Source organism: Myotis myotis, unplaced genomic scaffold, assembly GCF_014108235.1.
Source record: "Myotis myotis isolate mMyoMyo1 unplaced genomic scaffold, mMyoMyo1.p scaffold_m19_p_2, whole genome shotgun sequence".
Taxonomy (NCBI): Eukaryota; Metazoa; Chordata; class Mammalia; order Chiroptera; family Vespertilionidae; genus Myotis; species Myotis myotis.
In genome coordinates this window covers 95,154,375-95,166,887 of record NW_023416324.1, presented here as the reverse complement: position 1 = coordinate 95,166,887, position 12,513 = coordinate 95,154,375, and the positions used below count along the sequence as shown (strand labels likewise).

General features: G+C 41.7%; 1 protein-coding gene across 2 annotated transcripts in view; it reads right to left on the bottom strand.

Moving 5' to 3' along the window:
- The window catches only part of GMDS (GDP-mannose 4,6-dehydratase), a 694,374-nt gene that overhangs the window by 84,013 nt on the left and 597,848 nt on the right, over positions 1–12,513 (bottom strand). For both annotated transcript variants that reach the window (XM_036350688.1, XM_036350689.1), the window contains exon 9: positions 11,795–11,891. In XM_036350688.1, coding sequence (XP_036206581.1) covers positions 11,795–11,891 — 97 coding nt within the window. The remainder of the gene's footprint in view (positions 1–11,794; positions 11,892–12,513) is intronic.

Below are 12,513 nucleotides of genomic sequence, written 5' to 3'. Positions count from 1 at the left end.
GGACACTTCAGTCTGCAGGCTGGCACTCTATTCATTGAGCCAAACCAGCTAGTGCTGATGTATTTTTTAAAATATATTTTTGTAGAAAGAACAACCAAGATGGCAGCATAGGGTATATACCTGTACATGCTGCTCCCCACAACCACATTAAAACTACAATGAAAAGACAAAACGGTGATCATCCAGAACCATGGGAAAGCTGGCTGAGTGGAAGTTCTACAACTAGAAGGAAAAAAAAAAGTGCATTGAGGCTGGGTAGGAGGTGCGGAGGCTCCAAGAGCAGAGGTACAGAGGCGCGTGAACCAGGCTGCTCCTGGGTACGCAGGAAGGGAGATACAAGCTCCTGACTTCACTGACCTCCTTTCCAGCGAGTCTCTAGGGACCCAGACTCCTACGGGGAGAAACTAGACTGTCTGGCATTGGGTTGGAAAGGGAGGGTGGCTTTCTTGTAGAACTGCTCGTAGGGATCATTACTGTGGGGGCGCGGGACTCGGGGACGCAGAGACACTGAGACATGGAGATGCGCGGAGTCACGGAGACGGCTGACAACAGCCATCACTGTTTGCTCCTCCCCGGTGATTCTCTGAGATCCTGCCCCACCCAAGCTGTGTGCAGCAGCACAAATGAATCACCTGCCCTTTTGAAGCCTAACATAACAAACTGCAGCTGGGTCAGAGAACTCCAAAATTTCCAAACCCCAAACAAAGAGGAGAAATCTGCAGATCTCACGGTAGCTCCTGCTGGGTGGACCCACACAGTGGTTGAATTTGCGCCTCCTTGGAGATCCAGAAGCCAGTGTACCCAGTGGTCAGAAACCAGATTTCAACTCCTCACATTCATAAGTGACACACTCAAGAGGCAGACTCAGTGAGCACCAAAGCCCCACTGAAGCAAATCCTGTCCCATAAGGGTGTCTCCAGCACAGTAGTTCTTCCACTATAGACACAGCGGGTCCTCACAGCCAATTGGCTTGGAGGTCATTTCCTCCCAGGGGTACCAACAGCATTTAAGGCTTAACTACAACAGGACTGTGCACCCAGCCCACGGAGGGGTGCACCAAGAGTGTCCACCTCAGGTGATTGGGGAGGCTGAGCCACTGGGCCCAGTGGGACATCCACCACACAAAGCCACTCTGTCAACACAGGGAAGCGGCCAAGATGCAGAGACAAAGAAACATGTCACAAGTGGAAGAAATGGAGGAAAGCAGATTACTGGATTTGGAGTTCAAAACCACAGTTATAAGGTTACTCAAGAATCTTCTATAAACCTCCGAGGAACTTAGTGAGACCTTCAAGGATCTTAATGAGAATGCCAAAAAAAAAAAAAAAAAAAATGGAAAAGGACCAGTCAGAAATTAAGCATACACTGACTGAGATAAAGAATAATATACAGAGATCCAACAGAAGACTAGAGGATCCCAAGAATCAAGTCAAAGATTTGAAATACGAAGAAGCAAAAAACACGCATCCAGAAAAGCAAAAAGCAAAAAGAATCCAAAAATATGAAGATAGTCTAAGGAGCCTCTGGGACAATTTCAAACATACCAACATCTGAATTATGGGGGTACCAGAAAAAGAGAGAGATCAAGATATTGAAAGCCTATTAGAAGAAATAATGACAGAAAACTTCCCCTAACTGGTGAAAGAAATAGACTTACAAGTCCAGGAAGCGAAGAGAACACCAAATAAGAGGAATCCAAAGAGGACCACATCAAGACACATCATAATTAAAATGCCAAGGGCAAAAGACAAAGAGAGAATCTTAAAAGCAGCAAGAGAAAAATAGTCAGTTGCCTACAAGGGAGTACCCATACGACTGTCAGTTGATTTCTCAACAGAAACCATGCAGGTCAGAAGGGAGTGGCAAGAAATATTCAAAGTGATGAATAGCAAGAACCTACAACCAAGATTACTTTACCCAGCAAAGCTATCATTCAGAATTGAAGGTCAGATAAAGAGCTTCACAGATAAGGAAAAGCTAAAGGAGTTCATCACCACCAAACCAGCATTATATGAAATGCTGAAAGGTATTCTTTAAGAAGAGGAAGAAGAAAAAGGTAAAGATAAAAATTATGAACAGCAAATACATATCTATCAACAAGTGAATCTAAAAATCAAGTGAATAAAAAATCTGATGAACAGAGTAAACTGGTGAATATAATAGAACCAGAGGCATGCAAAGGGAGTGGACTGACAATTCTTGGGGGGAAATGGGTGGGGGGGGGGTGCAGGAAGAGACTGGACAAAAATCGTACACCTATGGATGAGGACAGTTGCGGGGGTAAAAGCATGGGGTGGGGTGGGAACCAGGTGGAGGGGAGCTATGGGGTGGGGGGGGAAAGAGGAACAACTGTAATTATCTGAACAATAAAGATTTATTTAAACAAATATATATTTTTGTATTTGATAGTATTTTGTTTAAGATTTTTGCATCTGTATTTATAAGAGATATTGGTCTGTAGTTTTCTTTTTTTGTGCTGTCCTTGCCATGTTTTGGTATCAGGGCTATGTTGGCCTCATAAAATGTGTTAGGAAGTACTGTCCCTTCTTCAATTTTTTGGAAGAGTTTGAGAAGAAAAGGTGCCACTGAGAAGAGAAGAATATGTTTTAAAAACACACATTTAGATTGATCTTGAAATGACTGTTAAGGACCCATGTTTATGAAATAAATCTCTCTTATGAAAGTAAGCACTTCCCTAGTCTCAATTTTACCTTTTAATCTCTAAAACAACTGTGAACTGTTTAAGAATTCAAATCAAACACGAAACTTTAACTTAATAGAATAGGTGAGAGGTCATTTCCAGAATTTGAACCAGTCAGAGGTTAACGGCATGTACCACAAGACAGGTCGGTAGTCTCAGAAAGAACAGGGGCTACATGGAGCATAAGGATAACATGTGGCTGGTTTTTAAGACTTAAGACAGCAAGGAAAGAGAAGGTAAAAACAAAGGAAGAAAAAGAAGATGAAAATGAAGGAGGAGGAGCAGCTGGCTGGCTGCAGACAGGCTGGGGGTGTGGAGGTGGGGCCTGAGGACTGCTATCTCGGGGCGAAGGGATGGGCTGGCAGGAGCATCTGTGGTGAGGAGCCTTGCTTCTCATTACTCCCCTGCTGAGCTCGCTCTCTCCACAGGACAGGGTCCCTGCATGAAGGTTCATTCCCAGGACACCTCCTGCCCTGACCTGGAATGCTCTCTCTCAAACCACAAATCTTTCTAAAACCCTACTCTAAATCTCCCTTTCTTCAGGACGCCTTTCTTGTCTCTTTGCCTGGTGTTCCCTCAGACTTAAGAATGGTGTGTTCTCATTTATAGCTGCCCAAGTGCATGTTAATGGTATTTTTTTTTTTTGAGTGTGTATATTATGAAACGTTAAACTGACAATTAACTAGAGTCCTCCATTTCTTATTTCTCCTCCAAGTGATTAATAATGTGCTTTCCAAACAAGAGAAAACACTGAACCGGCAACAGTTCAAAGTGGTTAATCCAGTGTTCCCTGCCAACAGAATATACCCTGCGCTCCAAGAACACTCCAGCCTCCCAAGGCACACAGCTCCGCCATCCCTTCAGTCTATCTGTGAAACTTGATTCAGACTTCTGACCCCTGGAATTGTAAGATAATGTATCTGTGCAGTGTTATGCTGCTACATTTATGATAATTTGTTATAGCAGCACTAGGAGACCAACACAGGTTTTAGATGGTATAAGTGCCATCCAGGCTCCAGGAGTAAGAACAAAGGTAGGTTTTTCATTGAGGTTTCTGAGGCAGTAGTGAAGGGTTTGGTTGGCAGTAAACATGGACATGGCTGCTCTCTGGCCTATTATGGATACTTAGGCACTGGGCAGCCATAGAACTTGCTGGATGCTAGGGCCTGCTATAGCCACTAGGGACATACAGTGCAGGCCGAATCAAAACAGAAGGCTACCAGTTCAACCCCTCATCTTCCACCATGATCATCATTTCTATCATCAGGTCAAGAAGAATAGTCGTGTGTGCATGAAGTTATATAAATACAAAGCAAAAGAAGTATTGAAGCCCAGCTGATGTGGTTCAGTGATTGAGCATCAACCCATGAACCAAGAAGTTGCTGGTTCAATTCCAGGTAAGGGCACATGCCCGGGTTGTGGGCTCTATCCCCTGCAGGGGGCATGCAAGAGGCAGCCAATTGATGATATTTCTCTCTCATTGATAATGTTTCTATCTCTTTATCCCTCTCCCTTCCTCTCTCTCTCTCTCTCAAAAAAAGAAAAGTATTTAAATAAAAGAAGACCTCAAGAGTGGATGAGCTCAAGTATCCTTTCAGATGCCTCTTGATAACCAATGATTCCACAGAGGTGTAATGATGATAATAGTAATTAATGATGATGACAGTAATAAAAATGATAAGATGCAGGGCAGAGTACCTTGTATTTACATAAGCCATTTGATTTTTAGGAACCCTAAAATACTTTGCACCCTGACTTCTAGGACACATCAGTTTGGAATCAGGCCTCTGCTTACCTCTGAAATTCAGTCTTGCCTGGATTGAAATGAAGTATTCATCTGTCAGTTAATATAAACTCTAAGGTATTCCCCCTTTAAATCTTGAAGGCAGGGAATAATTATCCTAGGGTAAGAGATACTTTAGTCTGGCCCTAGACCCTGGAATACAAATCCTTAATTTGTGAACTCTGAATTCTTAACCCACTTTTTCAAAATGTGTTTCTGAAACCAACCTCCTGGAATTCAAACTTGCCTAGCTTTGTGACTAGGCTTCTTGATCTTCTCTCCTCTTTGCTCCTACCCCAAACATTCTCTTTAAGGGTACTCATCTCAGTGCTTCAACTCTCAGCACCTGCACACCTAGCCCCCACACCTGACCTCTTCCTTCTACGCCAGGCCTCCAGCCCCTACTCCTGCTTGACGTTCCTACATGGCTATCCCTGAGGCACATGAGTTTAACAGACCTCAATGCCTTCCCCTGCAAACTATGTCCTCTCCCTCCATCTCTCCTGTGGGTCATGCCATCACTGTTGGCCCACCACCCTTCACTCTTCAGCCTCTACTCCAGCAGTCATTTTCCATTTCTGCCTGTCTTTCACATATGAGCATCCAATTGGATCCCCAATCCTGTGGTTGCCATCTCTATGATGTCCCGACGTCTGTCATTGTTTTTCTCACCCCACTGTCCAAGAGGAAGCCTTGACAGATAGGAGCCCAAAGCTGGTACACACAAATTACATTTTAGTAGACTCAGAATATTTGGTGTCCACAAGTGAATAATGTGCTAGGAGGAAAAAAATCAAACTTGGACAGGAATAGTTAACTTTATTGGAATAGGGTGGAGAAAGAACACCATGGATAGTATTATTTATGAAATCTCCTTGCATATTTTTAAATTATAATTATTTTAGAAGGTAAATATGACTTGATAGAACAGAAAAGCATCGCTGAGTTGTTTAAAAAACAAGCGGAAATAGGGATTTCTAAAATTCCAGCACACAGATCTCATTGGTTGGAAGAAATGAAGAGGGGGCAGGTGGTCACGTTGGTGATGGACAGTCTCCCATAAGCACTTCTATTCGTTCAGTGACTGGCATAAGAGCTAGTTTATGTAGAAGCTGAGCTCAAGTACTAACTTATTCCTAAGGAAAGCAGCTATAGAGGCTGAAACAAATTTCCGAGATTTTCTAATTTATTTTGCAGATGTCAAGAGGCCGACAGTACAATTACAAATGAGGCTGGTCATTATCTGCACAGCTTTTTTAAAGAAAGAAGGTACAGATTTTGTAGGAATTCCGCATTGGCAAAAGGAATGAAATCATCTATATTAAGGACACCAGCAATACAAAAGGTATTTTAAAATAAGAGACTGCATGTAGTTATGTATACTCATAAAGATTTTTTAGTCTTGAAAGACATGCTTCTAATCTGGATCTAATCATAAGAACCTTCCAGGAAAACTAGAAGGAAGTTGGGGGCATGTTAGTCAGCACACAATCACTATTTTAGTAGCTATGAAATGCTCTTGAGGGGACAGCCACTGAGGAAAGAACACAGGCTTGATGAGGAATGCTATCCATGCCTGGGGGTTTTGTACGGGACCCTATGAAGTATGGAAAACCAAAGAGAGTGAAACTTAAAGCTCTCTTGGTTAAGTCCCAGGAAGGAAAGGGCAAGAAAGGCCAATGTGATTAAGGAAGGACATAAAGATTACCAGGAGGAGCCTAAAAGGGAGTCTCAAAATCTATAAACAGCGACTCATAGAAAAAAACATACAACTCATAAAATGCAAGTAGTAAGAAGTTCAGAGATTACTTATAAAAGAGGAAACATTCACCTTAGCCAGGTTGGCTCAGGGGATAGAACATCAGCCTGTGGACTGAAGGGTCCCAGGTTCCATTCTGGTCAAGGTCACATGCCTGGGTTGCAGGTTCAATCCCCAGAAGGGGGCGTGCAGGAGGCAGCTGATCAATGATTCTCTCTCATCATTGATTTTTCTATTTCTCTCTCCCTCTCCCTTTCTCTCTAAAAGCAATAAAAATATATGTTAAAATAAAAAAAGAGGAAACACTCTGATGGGGCCGTAGCAACAACACTGCACATGCTGTGTCTGACAGTTACAAAAGCAGAAATGTTAGGATGTGAAAATTGGAAGGGACCTCCCAGAAGGAGCAGTCCAGCCTCTCTGTTTCTACCTCAAGGAATGCAGGAAGAAGGACCCGCCCCTCGTTTGCTCTCTCTGTGTCCTCTTACACAGGCTCCCACCAGTCACACAAAGAACAAAGACAAGTGGGGGTAGAGGGTAGGACTAGAGCCTTAGAGGTCAGAAGAATCAGGACAGGGAGAGATCAGCTGGCTTCTTGCAGAGCTGGGGAAGATGAAGGGATGGAGTAGAGAGGATCTAATTTCTTGCTACATGTGGGTAAGTGTGAGAATGTGGTGAGAGCAGGGAGTCAAAGGGGACAGTTTCAGGACCCCAATACACAGAGATGGAACTGAGGGAAGCTCTCACTGGTATTTATATAGGTCCTCTGATGACAGATCAGGTTCCTGAGGTCTGGAAAGTGTTATGTGACATTATTCTAACCAGGGCTATGAGACAAAGCAAGCAACTATGGGCCAGTGAACTTAACATCATTTACAGAAAAACATTAGGAAAAGTATGCAGAGGGGACAAATGGACAAGCATATGGTAATTTGATTAGAAACAGGACACAAGTTTTTACTGAAGGAAGGTGCTAGTCTAACTAGCTTGTTATTAAAGTTATTGTTTTCTCAAGTCTAGATTTGAATTCATGTTTTTTTCTAATATCTATAAAGGGAATAAACATGAAGTATCTAAGTAAATAAAATAAAACCAATCACAATTGAGGACATTAGAAATACAACGACAAGAAAAATGAATGTGGAAGGCAAATAATATAGCAAGAAAAAATGTAGTTCGCATCATCTACTAGAATTTCAGTTAAGATACTTTTTATGAAAAAATACGCAATTTCACTTTTAGTCTGTGACTGTGTCCCCCATGCCATTTCCTAAAATGCTCTGTAGGGAAAAAAAGATTTTTTTAAAAAAGTGGATTGAGCATTTGATGTGGTTACAAATTTGGCACACTAGGCTGAATACTTTACTAACTCAGCCTTTTTAAATTCTCCAAGTTAAACATTCTCAAACAAGAGGAAGATACCTTTGTGATTAAAGTAAGTAATAGGTCAATATCAATGTTTTTATATTTTCATTACTCCCATACCACTGAACATCTACTTAATCTTCTGAAAAAAGATCAGAAAGGACAGAAATCAAGATAAAACAAGAATAAAATAAATCAAAGTACCTATTAACATTTTCTAGTAGCTTTGATTATACCTTGTTACCTAGCTTTTATTGGTTAATCTATATAATTCACCAATGATGCCATTCTACTTTTCAAAAGGTACTAGGTTTAAGTAACTGATAGAGACCTCTATATCTACAGTCTCCACAAGAACAGGGGATGTGTCTGTCTTATTTATACCATATTCCCAGGGTCTAACACAGTATTTGGTAAATAATGAATAAATGAATAACAATAACAGCATCAGACCTGGCTGGGTAGCTCAGGTGGTTAGAGCATCACCCCAATACCCAAAGGTTACAGGTTCAATCACGGGTCAGGGAACATACAAGAATCAACCAATGAATGTATAGATGGGTGGAACAACAAGACAATGTTCTCTCTTTCTCTACCTCTCTCTCTCAAATCAATAAATTAAAAAAATACATCAATATTGGGTATTTTACTGTGTGCCAGATACTGTTCTAATGAGCATTTTGTATATTGGTATGTTAATTTTCAACAATTCTTTAGAAGAAGTTCTATTATCAAACCCATTTTTAAAGACAGAAGCACTGAGAAGTGACTTGCCTAAGGGTACACAGCTAGTGATTGACAGTTTCTGAACTGCTGCAGTTGGCCCTGGGGCCCGCACCTAACCACAACCCTACTTCTCTACAAATAAATGCACAATGCAATGAATCTAGGTGTAAATGTATCCACATATAGAAAACTCTATAAGAGACAGGAGTTTTAAGAGGACAGAACTTAAAATTGATAATGCCATCACCAAATACTGGAATTCAGGGCAATGGGAAATTTAAAGTCTAATTTTCAGGATTAAGCTCTCCACAGTAGCAATATTCCTAAATGTTCAAAGGAAACCCAGAGGTTTATAAGAAGCAAAAACATGACTCTATTCAGTTCTAATTGGATGCCAGAGTCCTCAGCTCAGAACAAAAGCCTTCATTTCATATTGGTACATAAGCAGGATTGAAGTTTCTGCAGAGGCACCGATGAGGACAGACGTTCCTGGCGCTGTGTGAACATGCTCTATAGACCAGTGATGGCGAACCTATGACATGCGTGTCAGAGGTGGCACGTGAACTCATTTTTTTGGTTGATTTTTCTTTGTTAAATGGCATTAAAATATATAAAATAAATATCAAAAATATAAGCCTTTGTTTTACTATGGTTGCAAATATCAAAAAATTTCTATATGTGACACGGCACCAGAGTTAAGTTAGGGTTTTTCAAAATGCTGACACGCCGAGCTCAAAAGGTTCGCCATCACTGCTATAGACTCTCCTGGCCTCCAGGAGGAAAAGAGCCTTTCCCAGGACTAGTCTGCATCTTATTCAAAAAACAACCTAAAGCACTATGTCCCTTTAGTCTTGCTTTAGGTTACTGGTGTTCTGAGACCTGATATGTCCCTCACTTTTTTCTTTTCAAATGTTCTCTCTCTCTCTCTCTCTCTTTTTTTTCCTATCAGTCATTTTGGAACCGTTGGATGGTAAGGAGATCAAGTTTACACCCTGGGCTTTGGAGTTCCTTGTGCGCTGAAGACCTTGGGATACACACGATTAAACTCATCAGGAGGACACGCTTTTACAGAGGATGAATGCATGGAGCCTTGGAACTGGTGAGAAGAACTTCGACACTGAGTGGGAAGGACACAGTGCAGATGTGGGAGAACTCCATTCTGCACTACACCAAGTGCTGCTGCACCTCAGAGGAGCTTGGCACTTTCCAGGACTCATGCCCAGTGACTCTCTAAATGTGTTGGCTATTAAGGCCCACACCTAAGGTAACTGAGAGCTCATTTACAAGTCAGTGCTCAGTTCTGGTCACCTTTCCACTGGAGGAATCCTATTACCCCCAAGGCAATTCAACAAAAGGCTGTAGAATTGATCCCAGTTTTGGGAAAACTCCTTGTTCTGAGGAATGAAGTTAAAAGTTTAGTCTCCCCTTACAAGAGAAGCTTGCCCAATAGAATACCTAGTTGAAATGGAGTGAACAAAATTAATGCAGCTTAAAGGCTAAGAAAGATGACATGCAGGTTAACATCAAAATTTAAGCAGTAAATGAGAGCATTGGGATGGGAGCTAGATCAACAAGCAAATAAAGGGGGCACAGGAAATAAGACACCACTCTTATGCTCACACAGCATTAGTGTGAATGGAGTTGCAGAACAGGTATGATAATGACATTTGAATGAACAAAGAAAGGGGGAGGGATGTAGCATCAGGACAGGAAAGAGGGGTTGACAGGACAGACTTCAAGAACTGTCTTGTTAGTCCAAGGGTCCTTTTCCTGTTCAGCAAATTCTTTTGTTATGTGTTCTTATCAATCCCATGCCTTGCCAAGTGAGAATGACAGACAGGCCATTCTTAATGACTTCCGAGCTTCTGAAACTATTTTGGTGTCAGAGAGAGAAAGAGCCATGTAAAATTGTTATAAGGATTGAGCTTTCTGTTGGCTCAGTAAATTTTCCACTCTGAGGTGACAAATTCTGTTAGCATAGAAACAGCTTTGCCTGTTTATGTTATCTGTGCAAAGTTCCAGAAAACTGACACCTTGTGGCACCTCTTAGGACAGGGAAACAACGCCAGTATGGCTAGGGGCTCCACAGGGAACTCAGTGCTATGTCAGCAGGGTGTGCTAGAATCTTTCTCCCTCAGAGACAGAGCAAGTCCTCTGTCCTCTCCTAGGCATACCCGCCCGCATCAGCACAGGGAGTCTTTGTTCCTACTGCCAGAGGCCCTGCCACGCCCATGCCAGGACAAAGCTTCCACTCTACAGCCCTGTCTTTGCGCACTGCTTACTTAATCTTTCCTTTTCACTTCCTCCTGGGTGCAGGGTGCAAGACTTTTTTTTTCTTTTGTTTGAAACAAGACATTTTAAAGGGTGGTTACTGATGACATAGGCACTTTCAGTCTCTCTTCACTGGGGTTTTCCTAATCTCTGAGGGGTTGTCCAACACACAGGAATTTGGTTCAAAACACAGGTAAAACAGGTTCACAGGATTCCATTTTCACAGTTAATGGGTATGTCACTAGGTAACCATCATGTCTGAACATTTCTCTCTGGATATGCCATTTCTGTTATCTTTAGGTATATGTAACATGTTGAGTTTTGGTCACCATGGAAGGGTGGACTATTTTAAAGTGCTAAAGCGACAACACCACACTAAAAGGTTCTATAAATTTAGGAAAGGAGGATGATCTAATAATCTACAGGTCATTTCCTGACACAGAAATCTTGATGTTTAGAAATCTATCCATGCATCTACACATCAATCAACATTTATTAAGCACACACTTTGTTACAGTGGAAAATATTTTAAAAAGTTCTTATCCTGAGTTTGCAGCTTTGTAAAGGGAGAAAAACATGTAAACAAATGAATATAATAATTTGTAATAGATGTTAGAATATAATTATGGATCACATATACTATAGATAAGAAGGAAGGAATAGAGACATCAGCAGTGTAGTATGTTGTCTAGAAAACAAATCAAAGAAAGACAGTACTTGAGCTGCGTGTTAATGTTCAGGGAGACCACTTATGGCTTACGTTTGTGTGTGCACATGAGTATGCGTGTGTGCATGTGCCTGTGTACACTGAGGAGGCAGGCAGCCTTCCAGACCTTGAGACCCTACAGGCCATGGAGGGCCCTGAAAGTCAGACATCCTGTAGGTACCTGGGATCAGCCACCAAAGCAGGGGACTAACACAATGACAGCTGTCATTGATACGAGTCTGTTTCCGTAGACTCACCATTTCCTTGGGTGTGTTTTACCCCTGCTTTCCTTTTTAAAGCAATGGATTTTGTGATGAGAACAACATCTCAAATTCAATTCACTGGTCTCTGGTTTGGAACATGCCCACTAAAAGACACCAGATAGCCTGATGGGGAGCTTGAAGGTTGGCTTTGGCATCCAGTGAGCATTTTCCCAGACAGCAGCCAAGTGTGGCCACACACAGGGTGGCCAGGAAACCTTACCACTTCAGTTGGTCGGTAGTATTTGAGGTCCACAGTCACATGAACTTTGCCAGTCTCTTTACATCTGCCCACTTCATTTTCATTCTTTCCTTCCCACCTGTAAAGAAGATAAACACTTAATCAGCCTTTAATTGCTTGGGAGCATTTGGCCACACTGTGATCCCTCAGGCCGGCCCAGCCTTTTCCTTGCAGTAGTAGGTAAGCTCATTAATGACAGGAGCCCAGGCTGCAGTTAACCATGTTATTAGGGAACAGTGACTTTCAGAGCCTTTTCAGATCCCTTTAGAAAGGGTAGGGCTTCCTCCCGCCCCGTTTCTTTTTAAGAAAATCATGATGGGTTCAGAAGCAAGACTTTAGAAATGACCAGATTTTCAAAATAAGGAACTGGGCAACTTTCAGGGAATTTAAATATTTTTAACTTCTTTAGACTATTCCTGATTAAGTCAATTATTATGAATTAATTAATTTCTCCTGTTCCCCCCTTTTTTAAATTTTTGTAGTTTTATGGATATTTACTATAAAGTCAATGCACTCCAGTATGGAATAAGTTTAATACCTAATTAACCATTCCTTTCACCTCTGTATTAAATATGAATTCCCTTGCTCTACATAGTCAGCAGTGGGCCTCAATACATCTCACGATTAAATCTCCAAAAAGTGCACAACTAATTGGTTTACTTCCTGCTAAGAGAGGGTATATTAGCATCTCTCTGCCTCCT